Raw genomic sequence first — 26,452 nt, 5'->3', positions numbered from 1 at the left:
CTCATTTCCCTGTTTCTCCTCCTGCCCTTTACAGGAGTGAGCTACTATTAAGAGTACTGGGCTTCATTCCTTAACGTGTAACTGCGTGTTAACTTGTTAAACATCATTGGAACATCTAATTTATAATGTTCGCCTTGAACTCTTACATTATCCTTAAAAATGTTGTATAGTTCTACGATGACGCCATGGCACTCCACCCATGGCTACACAGTGAGACCACTGGATCCCCTTCCTACCCCCCACCCCCAAAATGCTGTAGCGCTAGGAAGCCTCATTTCCCATACGTAAAACAGTGATTCTGCTGCTTAAGTTCTCATCATTTCTCACCTGGATCGCTCTCCCTCCAGCCCCTGCCTTCAGCCTCCTCCCCCTGCGCTGCTCTCCACTAAAGTCATAATTTCGAAATGTTATTCCTCTGCTTGAATTGTCTCCCTGCTCACATTCCTCACCCAACACCTGGGACCCTTCTTGACATGGGCTCTTTAAAATCATCTCCTGTCCGCGCTCCCTAACTCTGGCCACTCTGAATTCTTTAAAGTTCTCCCAGACACAATACTTTCTCAAGATCCTTCAGCTGGTGTTGGTGCCCCTCAGCACATGAGCTTTGCTGAGAGACAGCACTCTGACAGCTGGCATAAAGATGCAATGAAACAATGACTGGTCCATATTGACATGGCTCATCCTCGGTGCACAACGCGGCATTGGTTTCCCGTTCCCTACACATAACTGGGGTAATTTAAACATGTCCTTACAGACTGTACTCAAATACACGTGGACAGGTATTATTACTCTGGTAGTTACCCAATTGGTAACACTAAGCAACAGGATTGCTCACAGAATTTTTAAACTAAGCTCCTAAACCCACTTATGAAATGTGTTTAATTTTCTAGCATTTGAAGATGTTCCTGTTATTCCTCTGTTAATAATTTCTACTTTAATTTCATTATGGTCGAAGAAATGATTCTTTTAAGTTTATTAAGGTTGAACTTCATGACAGAAGAGCAGTCTATCTTGACAAATGCGTCATGCATGTTTTAAAAAAAAATTCCACTGTTGTTTTGTGGAGTGTTTTATAAATATCAACTAGATCTTATTATGTAATGGTGTTGTTTTATTATATCCTTGCTGACTTGTTACCTACTGATTCTGCAAATTACTGAGAGAGGCATATTGAAGTCTCCAAGTACAATTGTGAGTTTATCTATTTCATCCAGCTCTAGTAGTTCCTCCTTCAAATACACAATGTAACATATTGTACATAACAGATTGGCATGGCTTCTTGGTGAATTTACCTTTTCAATATGCAATGTCCTTCTTCATCCTTGACCTTTCCTATAAGATAGCCACACCAAACTCTTTTTCGATTAGTATGTGTGCAGCATAACCTTCTTACTTTTAACCTATTTATATCATTATATTTGAAAGGAATTTCTGAAAACTGTATATACTTGGGTCATTTTTTTTATTCTATCAATCTCCGTCTTTAAATGGTAAATGCAGATCATTTATATTTGACATAGTTATTGACACATTAGGATTTCATTTCAGTCTACCATTTTGTTCTTTGTATTATATTTTTTCTTGTTTTTTATTGCCCTGTGTCCCAGCCCACCCCTGTCTTCCTGAGGCTTACTTAACATTTTACAAATAATTCCATTCTCATTTATCCGTATTGTTTCTGAGCATAAGTCTTGCTATTGTTTCACAAGTGGCTGCTCTAAGGATCACAATATGCTGGGGAGATTTTTACACTCTACTAGTGTTGCTATTTTACCACTTCATGTGAAATGCACATACCTGATAAACATTAAGGTCACTTCCCATTTTATCAATATATTGTCTTAAATTATCTCTACATACATTGAGACCCAAATGGCAAATGCCTTTTTGAAAACTCAAAAGAAGAATAGTCTACTGTATTGACTCATTTAATTAACTTTTCTGTTGCTCTTCCTTCATCCCGATAGTCCAAGTTTTAAATTTCTCTCCTGATCTAAAGAATGTTCTTTAGTCTTTCAGCACACCGGAAAAAAATTCTCTTAGCTTTTGTTCATGGAAGAATGTCTTTATTTCACCTTCATCTGTGAAGTTTACTTTCACTAGCTATAGAATTTTAGGTTAAAAATTTCTTTCATTCAACACTTTTAAATGTGGTGCTACTTGTGTCTGGTCTCCATGGTCTCTGATAAGAAATTTGCTGCCCTGTGAATTGTCAATACCCCACAGTAATGAGTTTTTTCTCTGCCAGCTTGCAAATTTTGTTTGTTTGTTTGTTTTTAGTTCCCAGAGCCTTGATTATGATCAGTCATGGTGCTGCTTTCCTTGAGTTTATGATGTTTGGATTCTTAGATCAATGGGTTTATCTTTTCCCAAATTTAGAGGGTTTCAGCCATTTTTTCTTCACACCTTTTTTCAACCCCACATTCTTTTTCCTTTCTGGGACTCTCCAACACTAATGGCACAAATGGTGGATCTCTTGATGTTGTACCCTAAGTCTCTGAGGCTCAGTTTTTGTTGTTGCCAATCTATTTTCTTTGCGTGGTTTAGATAGAATAATTTATACTGCTCTGTCTTCAGTCTCATTACCACTCTGCTATTGAACTATTCTACTGAGCTTTTTATTATGGTATTGAATTTTTCAATTCTAAAACTTTCCATTTGATTTTGTTTATATCTTCTATATCTTTGCTAAGATTGCCTATTTTAATTTGTTTCTAGAGTGTTTATAGTTCTTTACTGGAATGTTTTTATAATGACTGCATTAAAATCTTTAACTATTCTATAATTCCTACATCTGTATCATCTCAATATTGGTGTCAACTCAGTTAAATTGAGACTGTCCTGATTCTTGCCAAGGTGAATAATTCTAGACTATATCCCAGGCATTTTGTATACTATGTTATCGTGCCATTAAATATACTAAGGATACATTTAAATCTTTCATTTTAGCATATAGCTTGTTTAGATTCTGAATGTTTACTTTTGTGAGTTATAGCTCAAATGTGCATTTTGGCTATAAAACCCTGCACTGCTATTCTGGTCTACCCCACATTGTATTCCCCATCCCCACTGGAGTCCACCCCACATGAGTCCACTCCTCATCCTCATCAGTGCAGGCTGGGAGAAGGAAGATGAGGACAGTATACAGGGACCCCTCCAGATAGGATCCTTACCACAGAGGGGTGGGAGTGAGATCTGTGCACATCTGCTCACATGGAAGTCACCTCCTGTTACTGTAGGAGAAAGGCGGACATCCTAATTCTGCCTCTGCAAGCTCCGGGGAGGGAGGGGGTTCTCTGTAATGCAGTTCAGGAGTGGAAGTCACAATTCCAACACAACATTCACAGAGGAGGGACAGCAGCTTGTTACTTTCCAGGTAAGGTGAAAAACAAAAGTCCCACCGTGTACTTCACTGCTGCCACAGCCTTGATGGCTGGAGTAGGTCACACCTTTTCCAGGGTGTTTACCCCCATTACAGGGTATGTAAAAAGGCTAACGGTTTCTGTCCTATCAGGCTGTCCTTTTTTGTATTTTGACTACACAGAGTAGGTTTTTCTTGGAGTTATTTTTGTCTCTTCCAATTGTTGTCATGATTCATAGAAGTAAAATAGGATGGTTCTATTCAGTCCGGTGTAGAACATGAAGGTTGATCTATGCAGTTTCTATACTACCAAGACAGATGCAAAAGGAGAGGTCAAATACTTCCCCTAAAGTCACTAAACTAGCTAGTGATGAAACTGAGACTGTGGCTCAAATGTGAATTTAAGTTATAAAGCCTCATGATAACATAGTTTTATTCAATCTAGTCTAGAACATGGAGTTTGATCTATGTAGTTTCTATACTACCAAGATAGATGCAAAAGGAGAGGTCAAATCCTTCCCCTAAAGTCACTAAACTAGCTAGTGATGAAACAGAGACTGTGGCTCAAATGTGAATTTAAGTTATAAAGCCTCTGGTCCAGAGATTTTTCATCACACTGTTTATTTTTATTTATATCAGTTTGCATTTCTATCGATCTGGGTGTGAAAAACACTCAGTTAAGGGGTGTCATTTCATTATAATTAAATTTATATTATTTTGATGTGACAGCATTTAGTGCTATGTAACTGCCTAACAGATCGTGCATCAGAATTTTGTGTTAATTCTCATTTAATCTTATGGATAGGCACACAAGTTACAGATTGTGTTGTGGCATTTCTATTTTACTATGGAGTAAACTGACTAAAAACAATCAGCCAAGTGATTTTCCCAGGTTATTCAGCTAAATAATGGCAAAACAAGGACTTAAACCCAAGACTTTTTGACTCATACAAGTATTCTCTCTATACACTAGGACTTTTCATGATATAGTTTGAGGACAATTGATTTATCTGTGGATCCATTTCTTCCACAGACATTTATTGTTTACCATATGCCAGCCACCACACAAGACACCATATGAGGAAATGTGTGGTGTACATACTTGGCAATCACAGGAGATATCAGGAGATGGGATCCCTGCAAATAGGAAATCCTGGGGATACCTTCTGTAGAATGTTGGATAAATTAGGCTGAACTTTAAAGGGATGTTTCGTGGTTTGCAAGTACCTAAGTGGAGCAAAGGGACAGGAGATTTTAAATGGGGGAAATTGTCTAAACAAAAATACAGTGAGAGGACCGTGAAGAGACTGGTCTGTTTGTGTGGCATGATGGGGGCTTCTTCCCTTCCTCCCATCCCACCCCATGCTCTAAATTTGCCTTGCTATAGTTATGTGGCTTATTATAGGAGAATTTATTTATATGGGAGAAAATCTTATCAGAGGTGGGAAACAGTAGATAAGATTGATAAATGTGTTAGTTAGGATACATATCAAGCTGCCTATAACCAAGTGACCCCAAAATACAGTGATGTGGACAAGACTGATACTGATTTGTCTTTCACAAACAAGTTCAGAGTTAGGCAGGAAGTGCAGGACAGAGAGGCTTCTCTGTACCACAGTGTCACCTACAACTTCCAGTTCCTTCTATCTCGTTGCTGTGGTCCACCACAATGCATTGTGGACCAACACTGTCATGTATGAGTTCTGACTCATGGGGAGGGGTCCATTTCTTCAAAAGATATTTATTGAGCACACATCATTACTCCTGTGTACCATTGGCCACACCTGACAGTCTGGGAAATGTGACCAGCTAATACTTAGAGGGCTCCATCAACACTCAGAAGAGAGGGGAAAGGTCTTCATCCTTTCACTTAAGGATGAGACCTACAGAGGGTGTTGCAAAGAGCCCAAACTTTATGCCAACTACCTATGCACTAAGATTTCTGTACCTCTTTTTCTGATACCTTGTAATTCTTTATGGGATTACTATAAGAATAAAATAAGTCAATGATTGTCAAGTTACTGCCAGAATGCTTAGAACAGAGTTGATGTTTATCTTTCAGTTTTCCATTCTACCCTCTCTTTATTGTTTATGTCAACAAACTCAAGAAAAGCCAGTTGTTGGATACGTGCTAGGCCTCATTTACCTGATCTGGATGCTGCATGGGCCACATGAGTGAACCATCTGCCCCTCCATTCTTTTGTTGATATCATTATAAGAATTCTGTTTCTAAAATTTATTCTCTAAATATCAATGAAGGTAATACATTTATTATTCATTTTAGTATTGTGGTTACTTACCACCACACACTAATGATGAGAACTAGTACTATCCCCTGTTTTATAGAAAACTAAAACACATAAAGTTAAATAATTTGCCCCCAAATAAAACATAAAATGAGAAGCAGAACCTGGATTCAAATAGGCTTGTAGGACTCTACAATCCAAAATCTTATTAAGCCCTCACTCACATCACCTCTACTACTCAGACATCTTTAGAATTCTAATTATAAACCAAAAGAAGCCAAAATATTTCAGCTGACATTAAGACTCTCCTCCATCTAGCTCAGATTACCTTGCTGGCTGGTTCTCTATCTTCCTTGTTTATTGAGAAGATACCTTGCCCAGGATCCTACCTTTGTTCTCCGCCCTGTCAAATAACTTATTATATAAAATGGCAATGATAGGAACTCATTGTGTACCTGTTTGCTCCATTAGATTTCAAGCTTCTTGAACTCAAAGACTTATTGGACCCCCCCAGGACCCAGCTTTGGTCCACTCCATGGTCAGTGCTCTTTATCTGGTGAACCTGCTCTTGGTCAGACAGGGCAGCATTGTTGCTCCCAGTCACCTGCAGGTTCACCTTTGCATCTGCATATGCTATTCTTACACCCCAAATCTCTTTGCCACCTTATTACATAACCTTTCCTGGCACCTTGACCTTTATTTAAGATCCTACTTAAATCCCATGTCCTCTTGGAAGTGTTTTCCAATATCTCTAGTAGAAATTCATCTCTTCTCACAGGAACTTCCCAACCCTTTCCATCAGTATTGTGATTTATGTCATCTTCTGCTATATATTTACAGGACTTTTCTTCAAGTCAGTCTCTGCCAAAGATGCTATGACACTGTAGGAAAACTCCATCTTTGTATTACCTGATCTTTGTATTACCTCCATGCGTAACATGCCAGTGTCAGAAAACCGGTCGAACTGAACATGAATTTGATTGCCCCCAGACAGTTTTTAGGAACCAGCATAGCCCCAGAACTACCTGTGAGCACATTATTCTTTGCAGGAGTGTTCATGGGCCATAGGGGACAAGTAAACTCTTGAAACTGAGCGCATAACTGTATTTATGTATGAAGGATTCTACTACTAGCCAGGTGGGTTTTTTTTTATTATTTTGGGGGTTTTTTGCAGTTTTTGGCCAGGGGTGGATTTGAACCCGCCACCTCCGGCATACGGGCCGGCACCCTACTCCTTTGAGCCACTGGCGCCGCCCAGGATTCTACTACTAAACAAAGTTAAGAACCATTGTTCTAAAGATTTATTCCTTGTTTCTTTGTTTCTCTTTTTTGCTTTATTGAATAGAAATGCTTTTTAACTATAAAGGCATATATATAATTGAGATAACATGTTAAAATACAGTTTAACAAGAGAGAGAGAATTTTATCTCTCTGTGCCCACCTTGTCACCACCCAACACAGTCTTGCAGAAACAAAACACAAATTCTCAGTACTACCTCTTCAAGTTTTTGTTTTAATGGAAATAAAATTATGTTTGCAACTTTTTATTAGGAGTTCTATATATTAATAAGAAAAACATTGGACACTCTAACACAAAAATGTCTAAAAGACATCAACAGGTGACTTAAAAAATATAACATATGTAAAATATTACATCGAAGGAAAGATGTTAAACACTAGAGATGTGTAGAAACTGTGCATTTTTAGTGCCTTGCAGGATTACACAGAGACACACACAAATGCACAGTTGAATGCTGTGAGAATTCGGGGAAACCGATCCCCTCATCTACTGTGGGAGTGTGAATCTGTACACTCTTTTCTTTTTATTGTTTTCCTCTCTCTTTGTTTCCGTACTTTGGTTCTTACATTTAATCATTTAGATGATGTGGAATCTCTCTCAGTTTGGTATCTCTTGGTAGTAATGGTCCAATCTCTTGTCTCACTAATCCTTCACTTCTAGTTGTGCTTTATTCTAAACATTTGTTTTATCATATTTTTTTAAACCCTTAATGCTGACAGAATTGGGTTACCCACCCACCCAGGAAGGATCCCTTTCCTAGAAAGCATGTCCCTCCCAGGAAATAGTGAACGGACCAATCCAGGCCCCTCTAACCTTGTCCCACCTACCTGCCCAGGTAAAAGTATGGACAGACCAATCCTGGCGGCCCTAAACCTTTAAATCTCTGTCCATCAAAGCCCACCTGAGGATTTCTCCCTAGTCAGGAATCTCACCCTGCTTGCACTCCGGGTGGAATAAAGGTCACTTTAATTGCACGAATTGGATCTGCGTCTTCCTTTCGTCTCACATCTCAGAATGATTTTATCCTTGTCTCCGGAACCTTTCAAATGCTACATTTGGAATTTATTCCTAGAATTAAATTTCCTGTTCCCTATTCCTTTTGGTTCACTTGTATAGCTACTATCCCAATCATTTTCTCTTTCTTTTTCTGTATTCACATCTGATTTTTAAGTTTACTTTTACCTTCTGAATCATCTTATTTTAATGTCTTTGTTCCATTACTCTTTTTTAAAATGACTTATTCAATGATGTATATTAAAAAGCATACTCTGCCTTACAAAGTCCTTCTGATGACTTCTGGGCCATGTAATCCTCATAAAGAAATTGGCACAGTGGCTGGCACAGGGCCCTTGAGAATTGCTGGATGTCATCCTGATCAATCCCCGGCTCCAGGAGGTCCTTTGACTTGTTCACTTTTATGTAACTGATAATACCATAAAAGTTTTTGATACGGTGTAGTTGATCTAGAAATATACACTTAGAAAGCTTAGATATGGAATGCTAAAGAAGTTTTTTCAGTAAAGAATAATGGTGTTCTGAATCCCTCTCTAGTGCAAGATGAAATACTAGGTTATACACATTGCTGCTTAGGAGTCATTTAACTTAACCTGTGGTTGTTCACCTATTCCAAAAACAGTATCATTGAATATTTTACATAAATCAAGAAATCCTTTGTGACAGGCCTCAGCAGTTCATCCAGGAATTCAGCAAGGTGAAATACAAAATCAGCTTGATGTATATGGACCCATTAGTGCATTTCTTAGAAGTAAAGACGTGTACTTTGGAGTCAGACTGACTTGAGGTTGAAACTTGGCCCTAGTGAGACAGGATGTGCTGTGCTGGAGATAAGCAGACTGATGTGGGGGAAAAGAAGGATGGAGGCTGAGTTCAGGCCTGGTCTTCAGTGTGGGAGGAGGGTAGGGGGATGAGACTGAGCCCATAGTGTTTGCTTTGATGGGGGATGTAGGTCCAGGGCTGTAAGAGTGACATGTTGGAGGGTAAGCACTGGGGACCAGGACAGGGAGGGGCTCAGTGATACCTGGAGAAATTGGAGCCCTTTTGTTTGTGTGTGTGTGTGTGTGTGTGTGCCATGCCCACAGCTAGACTCAGCTCAGGCAGGCAGAAGGCAGGGATGGGGTCCACATTGGGCCTCTTCCTGATTAGATAGGAAGGACTTTGACCAGTGACTGTGCTCTGTCCTCTGACCCATATTTGCACATCTGGGCACACATGCTCATGTTCCTGACCACGCCCACACACTCCTATCCCCTCCTTCCTTCTTCCTCCTCCCACCCAGCTCTCTTATTCTCATTCTCCCTGGCCCTGAACCCTAAGTCCCCGAGCCATCTCAGGCTCATGTCTCTGTCCTCGTGTCTTATCTAATGCCTGACAAACTCCCTGCACCACCCAACAGCTTTGTCACCTTGGCTGCTTTACTTCAGCTCTGACTCATTTTCACTTTCTGCAAGAAGAGGAGAATCACTGCTGCCACAGGGTGGTCACACAGGGAATGTGGCTTTCTGTGACCCTGAGTGCCTTCTCCCTGCACATCACTGAGCTTTTGTTCCTTCTCCCACCCTGAGCGCTCGTCCTTCTTACACAAGGCTTGTTCCTTCCTTGGAGACTGGCCGAGTGGCTTTGTGCCTGGACCAGAAAACAAAGTAGCTTTCACATGGCTGCTGTCACGCTTCCTCACAGGACGCTTTGAGGGAGGGGCGCTGAGACTCACAAAGTGAAGCAAGTCCCCAGGAGCCCCCAGTGACTGGAAGCTGAGATTCCCCATCACCCCGGAGCTGGAGGGCTCTCTCCAGGCTGGCCCTGCCCGGGATGCACCTTCCTGTGTCCCGCTCGTGTTTCTGTTGTCTGTGCTCACAGTAGGAAAGGGACGGTCTCTTGTGGTCAAACAGATTTGATCATTTGCTCGGAAGTCCAGGCTGCTACCGAGACTTACACTTCATGTATCTCAGCCTTCTTTGGTGGTTCACGTGAGCTGGATTCTCTCTCTTCCCTGGACTCCCGGATGCTTGAGGTTAGAGACCCTGTTTTTTTTACTACAGTTCCATCCTCATGCTCTGCTCTGGGGCCCATGGCGGATGCCCACTCCATTCATGGTGTTATATATATGAAGTGATGTTTTATAAGGGACCTTGCTCATGCTAAAGTGATTTGACTCTCAGCCTTGTTGAGAGCAGGGGAAAAGGAAACAAGAGCATCTCCATCTGACCAATGTGCACACACACAAACACACAGACACACAACACTCCCCTCACTAGGAGCCCCTCTACCTTCACATCCCCTAATTCTAAACACTCAGGTGTGTGCGTATTCAGCTGTGACTACTTAACTGTTTTTCAGTTTGTGAAGAAATATGGGAACATTCTTAGCCTGGACTTCGGGAACATATCTTCAGTTGTTATTACTGGATTGCCCCTGATCAGAGAAGCCCTTATTGACATGGACCAAAACTTCGTGAACCGTCCTGTTTCCCCTATGCGAGAACGCATCTTTAAGGGAAATGGTGAGTATCTGGGTCAATGGAAGATGTGTGTTTCATGTTCTTGTGGTCTGTTAGAGGTGCCTTTGTGACACCATCCATCGTGGCAATTTTCCTCCATCTCCCAGACCAGCCCCACCCATTATAACTACTCTGCCATTAATGGAGGCTGGATGCCCACATTTCCTGATTGGAGTCACTCCCTCAGAGGACCTGATAGGGCCAGACCTATTAGCGATTCAGGAGAAGCCACATGTCCTACACAGACTCACACCGGCTGCCCTTCTAATGGAGGAATCACGTCACCCCATCATGGCACAGGGAGAGGAGGTGTCCACTGGTCCTGCTTCCCCTGAAGCCCCCTCCCTTGGGAGGTGGGTGTGGATCTGTGTGCTTCTGCTGCTGCTCTTGTCTCCTGCTAATGAAGGCCATGCTGCACCGGGGCCTCCGGCCTTCTAATTTATATTTAAACAGATTTAAATGTGTGCTTAAAATAATCATTAAAGACACTCCCACATTTAAAAATTGCAATGAAATCTCAAATCTACTACTCTGTCAAAGCATCATTTTTAGGTGCTTCCGAGATCCTCTTTTGAAATAGTAATTAATTCTGTATCCATTCAATATATCATCAGCCATGAGAAACCCAGAGCTAGACATGCGTGATATAACCACAAGTAGAACAGATAAAATCTATGTCCTGTGTAACTGCTGCTCAGAGAGAAAGACGTATCAATTCACTGTAATAATCTACAGCAGGAGTGTCCAACCCTTTGACTTCTCTGTGCCACTGTGGAAGAAGAAGAGTTGTGTTGGGCCACATGTTAAATATACAACACTAATGAAATCAGATGAGCAAAAAAAGTCCCATGCATAATTTTTGTGATATCCACCAGCACAGATAAGGAAAAAAGTCCTCACATTATATAGCTAATAATAGACAACATCCTGGAAGATGCATACTGCTATAAAACTGAAGCCAGGCTTCAGTTTTGAGAGTGTAGTATGTTTGTTTTATGTGACATTGTGATACAACTTTGTCATCTGCAAAGTTCATGCTCGAGAACCACATCATCAAGTTCCACTAAACAATAAAAAAATTCATAATGTTTTAAGTAAGCTTACAAGTTTAGGTTGGGCCGCATTCACAGCCATCCTGGACTGCTTGTGGCCCATGGGCTGCAGGTTGGACACCCCTGACCTAAAGCCTATATTGTTATGAAGATAAATGCAGGATGCATTTATAAGGGGCATCTAAATTGTCCTTGCACTCAATAAAAGCTAATTTAATAAAGTAAAGAAAGAAACAAGCAGAGGGAATGAATATAAAAATTCTATGAAGTGCAAAGGATGGTGATTTTGTGGATTTGTAAGGTGGCCTATGTGGCAATCACAGGGATTAAAAAGAAAAAGTTAAATGAAAATGAAGCTGATGAGCTTGGCCAGGAATTGTTCATCAAGTTCTTATTAAGGGTGTTGGTTTTCATCCTAATAACAATAGACGTTTTAAGGAAATTGTCATATTTATTCTGTACATTTTTAAGACTTATTTAGGCTGTCATTTAGAGAATGGAGTAAAAAGAACAAGAGATTTCTGTAGCCTTTTAGGTTGGCAATTTCAATCAAAGGGGATGCTGAGAGATGACAGTAGGTTAAACCAGGAAGTGGTGGCAGTGAAGATATGTGGGCTCAGGCAGCGCCTGTGGCTCAAGGAGTAGGGCACCGGTCCCATATGCCGGAGGTGGCGGGTTCAAACCTAGCCCCGGCCAAAAATCACAGAAAAAAAAAAAAGAAAGATATGTGGGCTCAAGACATCTAGAGGGTGAATCTAGTAAGAAATGAAGGCCTAGGTGCAGGGGGAAGGGGATGTGGAGGAGACACCCAAACAGGTGGATGATGAAAAGAAGGAAAACTTAGAAAAGGACAAGGTTGGTTTGCTGTGGTTGGGTATGGGTGGGGAGTTGTGTGGATAAAATCATGAGAGTTCGAGGATGGACATGCTAAGTTGGAAATTCCCTTACAGCTGCAAAGTCAGGCAGTTGTCACATTAATAAATACGAGTCTAGAGCTCAGGGACAGAAATAAATGGTCACTATCAATACAGCTATTTATTAGGTCATTAAATATGAAAGATTGGATTTCAAATCAAAATTTTCATTCATTATATCTCAAACAAGAAGCTGTATACTTAATCAAAGTGTGCGTCCAATCTATCGACACAGTTTTGCCATCCTAATGGTAGCTTATTTATGCCAGCAGTGAAGAAGCCTGCAGAGTGAGTGGAGATGAAATCATAAAAGGTGTTTTCCACAGTTTGTTGAAAATTGAATATTTTTCCTTGCAAGAAGTGGTCCAAACCTGGGAGAAGTGGTAGACAGCTGGTGCAAGGTCTTGCGAAGATGGCAGATGACAGAGAGACTTTCTAAGTCCAGCTTCTGTAGCTTGAGCAGTGTTATTTATGCAACATGTGATCAAATGTTGTCTTGCAAGAGGATTGGCCTGTTTCTATTGACCAGTCTCAGCTGCTGAATCACAAGCTTTCCCATCATGTGGTCCATTTGGTTACCATGGACACCCACTGTAATTGAACGACCAAGTTTCACGAAGCTGTAGTAGATAATCAGAGAGCCAGACTACCAAACAGACACCATTGGCTCTTTTTGATAAATGTCCATTTTAGAACTGTGTTTGGGCACTTCGTTTTTATCTAGCCATTGTACAGAATGCTTGCAATTGTCAAGATTGTCAAAAAGAATCCAATTTTCATCACCATATAACAATCTGGTATAATAATAGTTTACCTTTATGTCATGACAGCCAAGAGAGGCAGGTTCAAGACGACTCCAGCTTTTTTACTTTACCAATTTGTTTCAAATGGTCCAATATTGTTGGAATAGTAACATCAAACCTTGCTGCTAATTTACCAGAAGTTTGAGATGGATTCACTTTCACTGCAGTTTTCAGCTCATCCTCATCCACTTTGGTCTCATGTCACACCCACAGGACTCATCTTCAAGATTAAAATCATCAGAGTGGAATTTCTCAAACCATCAACATGCTGTGCATTCATTAGCCATGTGCTTTCAGATGCTGCACTGATATATATAGCTGTCTGCCCTTCGTTGGTTCCACTGTGGAATCACCTTAAAAAATAACATGAATTTTTGACTTATCCATGATTTGATAAAAATGGCTCTAAAGGGTAGCGCCTGTGGCTCAAGGAGTAGGGTGCCGGCTCCAAATATCAGAGGTGGCAGTTTCAAACCCAGCCCCGGCCAGAAAAAAAAAAAAAAAAAAAAAAATCTGCAAAAAAATAATGGCTCTAAAAAATTTAAGGAAATTAAAATTTTAGAAAGTGATAAAATTTCTCAGAAATGGAATGTAGGACGAAGGGGAGAGAGGCAAAGACTGAATTTGGAAGACCTCCACTATTTCAATATTTAATAGAAGAAGTTGAACAAGCAGAAGATATGAGAAGTTGCTGGCAAAAAATTAGGAAGAAAATCTGGAGAGTGTGGTATCCTTAGGACCCCTGGAAGGGAGTGCTCCCAGAAAGGAGTGTCTCATGCTGCTGAAGGATCTAGTAAAATGGGGTCAAAAGGTATCCCTGGACTTGACAGCAAGGAAGGCCATTTCACTGGGTGATGGGGGCCAAAGCCAGGTGTCAAAGGAGGTGAGCAGTGCTCTGGCAGTGAAGAGGTGGAAAGAAGCGTGGTATTATCTGTGTTGTAAAACAGATGATGGTCTGTGAACACATCAAGATGTTTTTTGCCTTTTGCCTGTATTGTTTTTCTGTATGGCATATTCACTCCTTCTTGTTTTCTTGATTTATTCCTCCATCTTTTAAGGTCCAGCTTAGACAGGAACTCTCCTATAAAGCCTTTCTGTACCTCCTTAAGTATATGGACTTTTTCTTTTCCATAAATAGATTTTAGGCATTTAGTATAACATAAAGACCTTACTTATGTAGCTAATAATTAAAACACGTGTGTTAGGATCAGGAAGGCCTGAGTTTAATACTTCTTTAGCATTTTACTAATTGTGTGGTCTTATAAAGTCTACTTTATCCTCTGGTTCTCAGTTTTCTCATTAGTAAAATGGAGTTTGGTAATAATTGTATCTACCCCATGAAATTTCTCTGTGTACTAAAGTACAGAATGCATAACAGTATTCACTAATGTGCTTAACATGCCAAGCAATCAGTTATGTCCAGTGCTTTGGGGTGATTGCTCTGAGCAGGTTTCAGGTATCTTAATTCCCTTCCTCTTCCCTCCGTCTGACACACATCATCATACCATTTGCTGGATGTTCACATTATTGAAACGGAATACCATCATCCTGACTTTCTTTTTCCAGGATTGATTATGTCCAATGGCCAGGTATGGAAGGAGCAAAGAAGGTTTGCCCTGATGGCACTGAGGAACTTTGGCTTAGGGAAGAAGAGCTTAGAGGAACGCATTCAGGAGGAGGCCCACCACCTCATTGAGGCAATAAAAGAGGAGAACGGTGAGCATCTCTAGGAGGGACATAGGAGATTGTAGCCCACTGATTCCTTGGACTTATGCTTGTGCAGTGCCTAAACGCTTGTTCTGTGCCCACCACTGTGCCAAATAGTGAGGATATAACATTGAACAACTAACCATGATCCTGCCCTCAAGGATTTCCAGCATTAAATAAACGAAGATGTGCCGTGAACACATTACTGAATTTAAACCCTCATCACCAGTTTGACTGGGGCATTGACTGAGTGCTTGTTGCATGGCAGACCCAGTGTCAGGTGGTATGGCCAGGTCTCAAAAATGGTTCTGTACTAGGTTATGTCCCATGTCATAGAGAGGAGTCTGTCAATAGGAAGTAGAAGGATCCCATCAGAAGGATCCATCTTGTTCTTCCTCCCCCTCCAGGGCAGCCTTTTGATCCTCACTTCAAAATCAACAATGCAGTTTCCAACATCATTTGCTCCATCACCTTTGGGAAGCGATTTGAGTACCAGGATGGTGAGTTTCAGGAGCTGCTGAGGTTACTGGACGAGGCCACATACATGGAGGCTTCAATGATGAGCCAGGTAAGGCAGCTCTCTCTCTGTATCATAGGTAAGGATCTGGGGGTGATGTCAGATGTAGATAGGTTTTCATTTGGGGGTCTTTTGAGGGCTCGGGAGTTGAAGCTAGAATACATCCTTTTAAATTGAATTACAATTGAAATGTATTTGAAAACAATTTGTAGTCCTTTCAGTAGTATTAAATAATTACCAGACGTTAATATTTCTAATATTCTGTACAACACAAAATTTTACATGACTTACATCTATGCAGCTATCTTATACTATTTCTTTCTTTCTTTTGTTTGTTTGTTTGAGGCAGAGTCTCACTCTGCACTCTAGGTCGAGTGCAGTATTGTCATCTTAGCTCACAGCAACCTCAAACTCTTGGGCTGAAGGGAGTCCCTTGCCTCAGCCTCCCAAGTAGCTGGGACTACAGGCACCCAGTTATTTTTAGAGATGGGGTCTCGCTCTTGCTCAGGCTGGTCATGAACTCTTGAGCTCAAGCTATGCACCTACCAGGGCCTCCCAGAGTGCTAGGATTACAGGCATGAGCCACCGTGGAAGGCCAGCTTTTCTATTTTTAGTAGAGAAGGGATCTTGCTCTTCCTCACACTAGTCTAAAACTCCTGAGCTCAATAATCCACAGGCTTGGCCACCCAGAGGGCTAGTATTCCAGGCATGAGCCACCAAGCTGAGCTGGTCTATGTTGTTCTTTTTAAAAAGAACCATATCCCCATTGCCTTGAGTCCCTCCTCTGTGTCTCTTCCCCACCCACCCCTTTCCCTCTGTCAGAGGAACACTTGTTTTTCTTGCTCAGCAGATTGTTTTGTGACTCATCGGAATTGATTGCCCTTTATCTTTTTTTTTTTTTTTTTTGAGACAGAGTCTCACTTTGTCGCCCTCAGTAGGGTGCTGTGGTGTCACAGCTCACAGCAACCTCCAACTCTTGGGCTTAGGCGATTCTCTTGCCTCAGCCTCCCGAGTAGCTGGGACTACAGGCACCCACCACAACACCCGGCTATGATTGCTCTTTTTCAAAGAATGTAGACTAGCATTCCAGTGTAGGAACATGCCACTGCTTGTTAATCTATTCTCTGCTGATCATCATTTAGATTGTCTCCAGGCTTTGGATGTTATGAACACCTTGAATATTCTTATACAAGAATTTTTGTGGACACATGCACTCATTTCTGTTTCATATTTGTCTGGACATAAAAGATGCCTAAAGATTTCCCAACTGATTATACTGCCTACATGCACACCACCCCTTAGTATTACCAATCTTCTAATTCTGCAGGGTGTAGCCCTTTGGGTTTGAAATCTCACTCTTTCTTTTGTGAACCCTGTACCTCTAGGCCTTTGAGTCTGTTGAAGACTATACTTAACTTCTTGGTCTCCCAGCTGCTTTCCTGAAATTGGAAGACATTTCTAAGGAAAATTTATCCCCGAAGTGTAGATTTCATCCTTAGACTTCCTTCTTTCCCTAATCCTTGCCCCTGAAATTACCTCACTACTTTGCTTGTGTGTGTGTGTGTTTATATGTTTACACAGGTGTGTATTTTTTTGTCTTCATTTTCTCAGTAAAAAGGGTTGGATTTGCATTCCTGAGTCTGTCACTGCCAAAATTTTAAAAGTTTTAATAAAAAAAGCACTTTGTTTTTGAAAATCACAATTGTAAATACAAGTAGAGAGAGTACAATCGTGAATCACTGTGTGCCCATCAGTCAGCTTCAAAAATGACCAACACTAGCCGGGCATTGTGGCGGGCGCCTGTAGTCCCAGCTGCTCGGGAGGCTGAGGCAAGAGAATCACGTAAGCCCAAGAGTTAGAGGTTGCTGTGAGCCGTGTGACGCCACGGCACTCTACCCGAGGGCGGTACAGTGAGACTCTGTCTCTACAAAAAAAAAAAAAAAAAATGACCAACACAAGGCTAAGCCCGGTTTACCTATATCCAGGTAGCCCCTCCCTGAATTATTTGGAGAAAATTGCAGACCTCAATGGTTTGATCCATTAATATTTCAGTGTATAACTCCCTTTAACCAAAATTAAATATTATTGCAACTGAGAAATAAGAACAATAATTATTTACTGCCTTTAAACACCTAGCCGCTACTCAGATGTCCATAGATGTCTCATGGTTTTTTTTTTTTTTTTGGCCCATATTTGATATTTGACCACTGTGTATCTTCTTTAAAAATTTTCAGGCTAACGTGAGGGTACAAACAACTAGGTTACAATATTTGCATTTGTTAGGTAGAGACGCTGTTGTAGTTGTAGTTGTGTCCCACACCCAACAGACTTGCCATATACCTTTACATTGTACCTATTAAATGAGAGCACACCAATCCCCTTCCCTCCTTCCTTTACCCCCTCTCTATTCCCCCTCCCTTCAACTTGAATTGAATTGAGTTTTTCTCTTATGTGGGTATGTATGAGATCATTTGCTACTAAGGTTCTGCCGTATAGATACAAGCTCTTCATATTAGTATTGAGTACATTAGATTCTTGGGATGCTTTACTAAGAAGAATGTGTTCCAACTTAATCCAAGTTAATACAAAAGATATGAAGTCTCCATCTTTTTTAATGGCTGAATAGTAGTCCATGGTATACATATACCACAGCTTGTTAATTCATTCCTGGGTGGGTGGGCATTTACATTGTTTCCACATTTTGGCGATTGTAAATTGAGCTGCAATAAACAGTCTAGTACAAATGTCCTTATGATAAAATGATGTTTTTCTTCTGGGTAGATATGTAGTAATGGGATTGCAGGATCAAATGGGAGGTCTAATTTGAGTTCTTTGAGGATTCTCCATACTTCCTTCCAAAAAGACTGTATTAGTTTGCAGTCCCACCAAAGGTGTAAAAGTGTTCCCTTCCCCCACATCCACATCAGCATCTGCAGCTTTGAGACTTTGTAATGTAGGCCATTTTCAGTGGGATTAGGTAATATCTCAGGATGGTTTTGATTTACATTTCTTTGATGATTGGGGACAATGAGCATTTTTTCATTTTTTTTTGTAGAGACAGAGTCTCACTGTACCGCCCTCGGGTAGAGTGCCATGATGTCACACAGCTCACAGCAACCTCTAACTCTTGGGCTTACGCGATTCTCTTGCCTCAGCCTCCCGAGCAGCTGGGACTACAGGCGCCCGCCACAACGTCCGGCTATTTTTTTTTTGGTTGCAGTTTGGCCAGGGCTGGGTTTGAACCCGCCACCCTCAGTATATGGGGCCGGCGCCCTACTCACTGAGCCACAGGTGCCACCCTTTTCATTTTTTTTTTTTTAATTTTTTTTCTTTTCATTTTTTTTTTAAGGTGGAGTCTCACTATGTCGTCCTGGGTAGAGTGCCGTGGCGTCACATCTCACAACAACCTCAAACTCATGGGCTTAAGTGATTCTCTTGCCTCAGCCTCCCAAGTAGCTGGAACTACAGGCATCTGCCACAATGCCTGGCTATTTTTTGGTTGCAGTTGTCATTGTTGTTTAGCGGGCCCAGGCCAGTCTGGTGGCTTTATTAGCATTCAGTCCTCATGGAATTGGGATCCTGAAGCTCTCACCAGATTTCTTAAGAGGCATGTCAAACAATGTCCCTGACAACAAAAATGGCCTTCCCTGCGGGTATAAGGGCTGTTCAGCTCACCCCCAAGGATGGTTGCCTGAGCTCAGCTGGCATACCAGAGTCAGCTGTGCACTAGACCCTGCAAACTGTTCCTTCCATGGGGCCTTCCCACAATATCAGCACCCTCCTTGTAGCCAAGCCAAGGGAGCTCTACCCCTCTCACCCAGTACTAGCCACCAGATGCTCACTTAAGCTCACTTCCAAGGAAGCTCCTGCAAGCAGCTCAGTCCAAAATCCAAAACCTGCAGAACAGCCCTTTCCTGTCCCTAGTCCTCTGCAGGAGGCTAGCCACGGATCTCTGCCTATGTCTGGGCACCTGCCTTATGTCCTGGTCTTCATCAGGTCACATCTACCCCCTGGCTCCTGGAATCTCCTACTGCTTCCCAAAGAGTGATGTTTCTGGGTAGGTTTCCCCCAGCCAGAGGTGGCTGGAGTCCACTCTCCCCTGTCACACTGCAAGTGGCTGATATAGAGATGTCTCTAGTTCACCACCTTGCTCCTCCCCCTGGGGGTGTCATTTAGGGATCATTTAATCCATGGCTTCTTGCCTATCCTCTTTTTATTCTTCACTGTTTATTGACAGAACTGAGTCCATTAGAGTATTCCATATTCTGGATTTTACTGATTGAATTCCTCTGGTTTTTAACATGTTCTTCTATGTCTGTGTTTTATAGACATTGGAAACTAAATCTAGAGCAAGATTTTGTTTTTGGATAAGGCTGCTATTTTAAGAGGTACTTAATGTCAGGTTGCCTCATGTTAATATTAGGTTCAGCTATTATCAGTCTGATCCATCTATTATTTCCCTGGTGCTCTTTACCTAAAGGTTAGAAAAATTATTGATGATAACTGCTTACATGTACTGTTTGTTTGCAATGTTCAAATTGATGATATTGTAATTCTTTTTTTCCTCTTTGCAACTGACTTAGGGTTATTTATTTTGTATCAATCAACTTTGGTAAATTGTTAATATTATAATTAATCCCTGGATGACTTCACAGGCAATCATATCTATGTAAATAATAATATCTTTGTTTCTTTCTTTTCATTTCTTTTCCATTAATTACTCTTTCTTGCTTCATTGTGCTGGCTAGAGTGTCCAGTGTGCTAAAATTCCCTCCTAAGATGGTAGATTTTTCTAATTCTCATTCTATTTCTTTATCTTTCTTACAGCAATTTTATTAGACATATACATGTTTTAATCATTATTTCCTTCTAGTAACAGAAACTGTTTTAACTATTCAGTAGCATTCTTTATGTCTATAATGTTTTCTTTTCTAAAGACTATATTTTCTGATAGGAATCTAGGAAATTGTCTTCCCTTGGTTTTGTGTCTGGTTACTACTCTCTGTCCTTTTAAATTCTATCTTCCTTCACACTTATATTTTAGAAATCTCCTTTTTAAACAACATAAGTCACGATATAACCTTCACATCCAATCTGAAAACATTAGTCTTTGGGTTGGACCATTTTGTTCCTTTTTTTTTTTAACCAAAATTATTAGTAAATTATAACTAATTAGTTATCATTTTGTGATTTCCATTCATCTGTTCTTTTCTCTTTTTTTTGACTTATTGTGATTAAATATTCTTCTCATTTTATTTTCCCCTCTGTATGAATAGGCTTTTTCTATTATTTTAGTCTTTAACTTAAAATTTTAATATTCATAATTAAAACTCCAGCATCAGAAATTAGTATCTCTGTCCTCCTCAGAACAGTGTATGAACTTTGGAATACTACATTTGAACAATCATCTAGGCTACTAAGGTTATGCATTTTAGTTTGTTCTTTTTTAAATTTGACAGTATACATGATTTTCACTGTTTCATGCAATGAATATATGCTTGTATTTATCCGCATAGTTGACAAGAGTTTTTACATCTTGCTATTTATATTTCACGGCCTCCTCTTGAATTTCCTTCAGTTAGGGTCAGTTGATGGCAAATATTTTCAATTTCAGTTATTAAAAAATATCTCCTTTTTTTGTTCTAATTAGAAATTTTTTATATCAACTGTTTTTTTGTTTGTTTGTTTGTTTTTTCTGTTTGTTTGCATGTGGAAAATCTTATTCCACTGTCCTCTGGGTTCCCACTGGTGCCAGGGAATGTCAGCTAGAAGTATAATTGCTGTTCCTTCAAAATATGTTTTTTCCTTTCTCTCTGGCTGCATTTAAGTCCTCACTTTCTTTATTCCTTGATGGGTTTATTATTATTTATTCCTGACAAGCAGCTTACTTGGAGCTTTGTGGACCCATCGCATCAAAACTGATACAGCAGTCAGCATGATTCCTGGCATGTGAAAGGGCCCAGTTAATATGAGCTGCATCCCTGTCCAAGTGATGTTGAGATCCTGGTCATGCAGTCTCCAGTTCAGCTGTTCTGTTTTTCTTTCTTCCTACTAGAACAGAGTCTAGGAAGCCAGGAGAGTGCAGTGGGTGCCCAGTTGACTCCTGAGTACATGTCTCCAGGAGCACAGGGTAGGGTATTAAGCATTTCTTGAGGTCTCAGAACATTCTTGGCCCTCTAACGGAAAATTACACATGCTTTATCTTCATTAATTTTCATAACAACTCTATAAAGATAAAATGAAGCCACACAAGTATGTGCAAGCTAGTGTGGGAGTGTGCAAGCAAGTGCAGAGAATAGTCCACCAGCTCTGTGTATCTCATGTCTTTTGGTCCCCAGCATCATGCTAGAGCCCCACAGGCAGCTAGTTCCATGAGGATCAACAAAGGACAACGTGTTGCGTGAACCGAGACGCGAACGAGCAGCAGCTTTGCTGTAGGTGTAAACTCGCTCCTGTAATTATTAAGTCAAGAAACAGACTATACACCGTTTGATGGCATATAGCAAAGTTCTTTATTCCACGTTTAAGTTTTATACCCTTCCAGTCACGTACACACCTAATCCATTATCTATTAGCTGAATTTGAACTTGAAAGGAAATTTATCATATCAATGTAACCACTTGTGTAGTAAATCTCTTCCTCTAAACAGTGACTAGTTTTCCGAGCAGGGCACAAAGACAAAAATAGCTATAGGTGAACAGAGTTAATCTTCAAGCATTCACTCAGTTTACTCAGTATGAAGTAACGACTGTGACCTTCCTTCAGGGCAGAGCACCTATAGACCTCTGACAATATGTTGTTAACATATGTCAACCCTCTGGCCCGTATCTCTGAGGAAGGGCGCCATGCCCTTGGATCTCAGGCTTCACGGGGTGTACTGCTTCAGAGAAAAGGCCTAAGGAATTTTCCAAAGAGCCTAACTCTGTGAGTAACCCAGGGGGGTCCAAGCGTCTTAAGCCTCTGGAAGAAAAGCATGTCATTTTAAACTCACACTGAATTTACTTTGTGTGCTTGATGTAGGATAAGTTTATTTCTAAATATGATCCTACACAACATATATTGTTATTATCATTACTGTTACCAAACTATCATAGCTAGAAAGCAGGAGCACTAATACTCACCTTATCTCTGTTTGATTTTAAGTCTAGGCATTTTTGCATTACGTTATGCTCTCTATTTCTTACCAGATATCAGGGAAAGTTTATTCAACAACCACTTTATTTGCATGAAAAATATGAAGTCTTCCCCACTCGGAATTCATACCATAGTGGGGGAGACAAATGTAATTGTCGCACATATACACAAACACACATGAAGGAAAACAAAACAGGACAAGGGAATAGACAGATGGTGACAGAGGTGCAGCCATTTCCAGGATCATCAATCAGATAGCTCCAAGGAGGTGACACAGTGCAGAGCCCCAGTGAAGTGAGGGGCTGAGGTTAAATGGATATCAGAGAAGAAATTCTAGGCAGAGGGAACGGCAACTGCAAAGGCCCCACCCAGGAGTGTACTTGCTGTGATCCCAGAGGTCAGTGCTGGAAAGTGGAGGGCAAGGTTAGGAAGGAGGTGGTAAGACTGTAGGAGCCAGGTCTGCGGAGCTTACAGGCTGAGGAGTGACCTAGGACTTTGTCCTTGTGAGTTGGACAGCCTCCAGACGATTGCAAAGTAGGGAGTGAAATGACGATGCTAAACTGCTATGATCCCTTTCATTTCTGAGGCAAATAGGCTGCAAATGGAGTTGGCAATGGAACCAGAAGCTGTGGAAAGGCCCTAAGACAGCATCTGGGGAAGAAATGGTGGTTTGCACTAGGATAGCAAGCCACTGGGGTGGTCTGAGGCTGGATATATTTTGGACAGAGAACTGAAGTGCCTTGCTAGTGGGGTCAGAGGGAAATAAAAGGGGTCTAGGCTGACCAAGGTTTCACTCTCAGCAAATAAAATAGATGGGAAGGAAAGTTGGACTCTGGGACTAAAGGTCGAAAAGTAGAACAACCTCGTCTCTGTGATTGTTTTTTCTCAATCAGCTCTACAGTATCTTTCCATGGATAATGAAGTTCTTTCCTGGTCCTCACCAAACTGTCTTCAGAAACTGGGAAAAAATGAAATTGTTTGTTGCTCACATCATTGAAAAGCACAAGAGAGATTGGAACCCTGATGAAACAAGAGACTTCATCGACGCTTACCTCAAGGAAATCTCCAAGGTGAGGAAACCAAACTTGTTTCCTGTGTTTTGTTCTTCAAGACCAAACAGGGCTGTATTAGTTTCTAAATGCTGCTGTAACAAATTACACAAACTTGGTGGCTTGAAATAGCACAGTTCTGTTCTCCTGTAGTCCTGGATGTGGGAAGTCTGAGTTCAGTCTCATGGAACTAAAGTCAAGGGGTTGACTGGGCTTGCTCCTTTTGGAAGCTCCAGACAAGAATCTGTTCTTGTGCCTTTTCTGGCTTTGAGAAGCTGCCTGTATACCTTGGCTTGTTGCCACATCCTTCATCTTCAAATCCAGCAGAACATCCTCCCTCTGTCCCCTGTGATCTCTGCTCTATCCTCACATCTCTCTGGCTTTGATGCTCTTGCCTCACCCTCTTATAAAGATGCTTGTGATGACATTGGCCCTTTCAATACTCCTTTGTAATTTTCCAATCTGGAAATATTTAACTTAATCCCATCTTCAAAGTCTCTTTTGCCATATAAGTTAACATCCAAGGTGCCAGGGATTAGGATGTGGGTGGACATGTTTGTGGGCTATTCTTCAGCCTGTCACAGGGGAGTCAAATGGTTATAGCATTTTTGAGTGGAGAAGGCAGTATTAACTCAGGATTTATTAGCCAATTAATGATAAAGTTGGGGGATTAATGTAAATGCCCAACACTACTTTTCATCCTCCATGGTCTCCCCTCTACCCACATCTGATGGGGCTATGCACATGGGGTAAACAGCAACTGAACCTCCAACCTCTGTTTTATCACTTGTGGACCTGGAACCAAAGACATGCCCTGCTCCCATCTCCACTGCAGAACACAAGGATGATGCAATGGATGTCAGAGTTGGGTGCAAGTGGGCTGTGCCTTCCCCCTTCTCCTCACAGCATATCTATCCAACATTATAGTCCAGAAGCCTGGAGAGAGGGGAAAACTGGACACGTGCTCTTTTCCACAGTGACCATCTGGTTAATAGACATCACTGAGTCAGTGCCATTATGTTTGCACATTAATTATTGGGTTCTTCTAACAGAATGGGCAGAATGGTGGATTTCTTGCACTCTTCTTGCACCTCCTGGCTTAACATTAATAGGGGCATTGTCTTCTCGCCAAGACCACCCATGCTTGATGGTGTGCAGGTGTGAGACCATGAATATTAAGAACAAGTGGGACAAATGGAAGCTTCCAGAGCAGCTTGGGAGAGTTGGTGGGGTGTCATGGGGAATGGTCATGGAATCAGAATATTTCAGTTGGAAAGGAAAAGATTAATGAGGAAATTGGAGAATTGTTTTTAATAAGAGGAATTATATTTAATCTTTGTGTTTTCAGTACAAACATATGTTGGGTATTTGCTATGTACCCTCACATCTCACATATTTCATAATGTCATCTTAAAGAGTGTACATGGTTTTTTCCATTTTGTAAAATAGAAAACCAAAGCACAGAGAGGTGAGTAAGTTGCCCTTGGTCCTCACTGCTAAGTGAGGCAGTCTATGTTGGAGGCAAATTGTCTTGGTCACAGCCTGTTTTCCTACTACTGGACTAACAGCTTCTCTCAAATTACAAGCATAAGAAAATAGTTGTTTTTCATTTTCATCCTCTCAAGGAGTTTCCTGAGGCAGGACAATGCTAATGGTGATACTGTAATAAGCCGCTGCCTCCTAGGGAGGCCAAAGAATGTTGTTTCTTCTGGAGAGCTTTCTTTCCACACCTCTCCTAGGATGAAGCCCCTGCATGTTATGGAATCATCGGAGTAAAGCAAAAAATAGCACTAAATATTGTCCTTCCTAGAATGCAGGGAATGCTGCCTCAAGTTTCCATGAAGAGAATATCATCTGGAGCACTCTGGACCTCTTCTTTGCTGGAACCGAGACAACTTCCACTACCCTGCGCTGGGGGCTGCTTTACATGGCCCTCTACCCGGACATCCAAGGTGAGTTGTCAGTGTGTGCGCCAGCCCAGTACAGAGTGATGTCTCCTGGGGTGCAAGGCCCAGAGCTGGGGCCAGATGAGAGCATGGCAGAATGGAAGGAGAGGAGAAGGGTCCTGGGGTGATGAGGACGTGGATCAGGCACATTCTTTGCACCATCTGCCAGGTCTGGGATGGGATGAGAGAAACCCTGTCCTCAAGAAGTTCAAGTCAAAGGGGAAAACTGTGAAGTGAGTCAAGTTCCTGGAAAGTCTCAGGGAAGAGTTCCAGTTCCTTGAGACAATCTGCTGGTTTCCTTCCCTTCTTTTAAGTAACGACTCCCACTGCCTCCTGGGTCATGTCCAGACCCCGAAGTCTGGTATGATGTCTCTGAAGTGCCCTTTCTGTCTGTCCTGTCTCAGTCCCCCCACTCTCCCCCAGAAGCCTCACTACCCTACATGTCATTTTCTTTGCTCTGTCCTTGTGTGTGCCTCTGTGTCATGACCTCTGCTCTTCCCTCTGCCAAGAATGTGATTCCCCAATTTCTCTACACAGTGAACTTGCATCTCTTCCTAGAGAATCTGCTCAAATGGTACCTCCCTAAGATGTGTCTTCTCTACCCCCCTTGGAAATCATCAGCATTTTCTCCCTCCAGAGATGACTCACTTGACCTCCATTAGTGGGCTCATCACACATTGTTCACATAGCTCCCACAGCTGGGGTCCACCTGAGAACAGTTCCTGTCATCATTCTTTGAGCACATGGGGATGGGAACTGTTATAATGCAGTTTTTCAATCATGGGTAACATTTATTAATGAAGTATACATCAATTTAATGGACCAAGTCAAGGTCTTTTAAAGATAAGGATAGAAAAGAAAAGACCAGAATATTTTCCATGTTCTAAGGGTAAGTTTGTTTATGGAACT

General features: G+C 41.3%; 1 protein-coding gene across 2 annotated transcripts in view; it reads left to right on the top strand.

Annotated features, from left to right (window-relative positions):
- LOC128574827 (cytochrome P450 2J2) overlaps nt 1-26,452 on the top strand; it is a 90,556-nt gene that overhangs the window by 48,326 nt on the left and 15,778 nt on the right. For both annotated transcript variants that reach the window (XM_053575760.1, XM_053575758.1), the window contains exons 2-6: nt 10,262-10,424; nt 14,757-14,906; nt 15,305-15,465; nt 23,442-23,618; nt 25,408-25,549. In XM_053575760.1, the coding sequence (XP_053431735.1) occupies nt 10,361-10,424; nt 14,757-14,906; nt 15,305-15,465; nt 23,442-23,618; nt 25,408-25,549 (694 nt within the window). In that variant the 5' untranslated portion in view covers nt 10,262-10,360. The remainder of the gene's footprint in view (nt 1-10,261; nt 10,425-14,756; nt 14,907-15,304; nt 15,466-23,441; nt 23,619-25,407; nt 25,550-26,452) is intronic.

This window comes from Nycticebus coucang, chromosome 22, assembly GCF_027406575.1.
Source record: "Nycticebus coucang isolate mNycCou1 chromosome 22, mNycCou1.pri, whole genome shotgun sequence".
NCBI lineage: Eukaryota > Metazoa > Chordata > Mammalia > Primates > Lorisidae > Nycticebus > Nycticebus coucang.
Note: the sequence above shows the minus strand (reverse complement) of the source record. Positions and strands in the feature narration are given on the sequence as shown.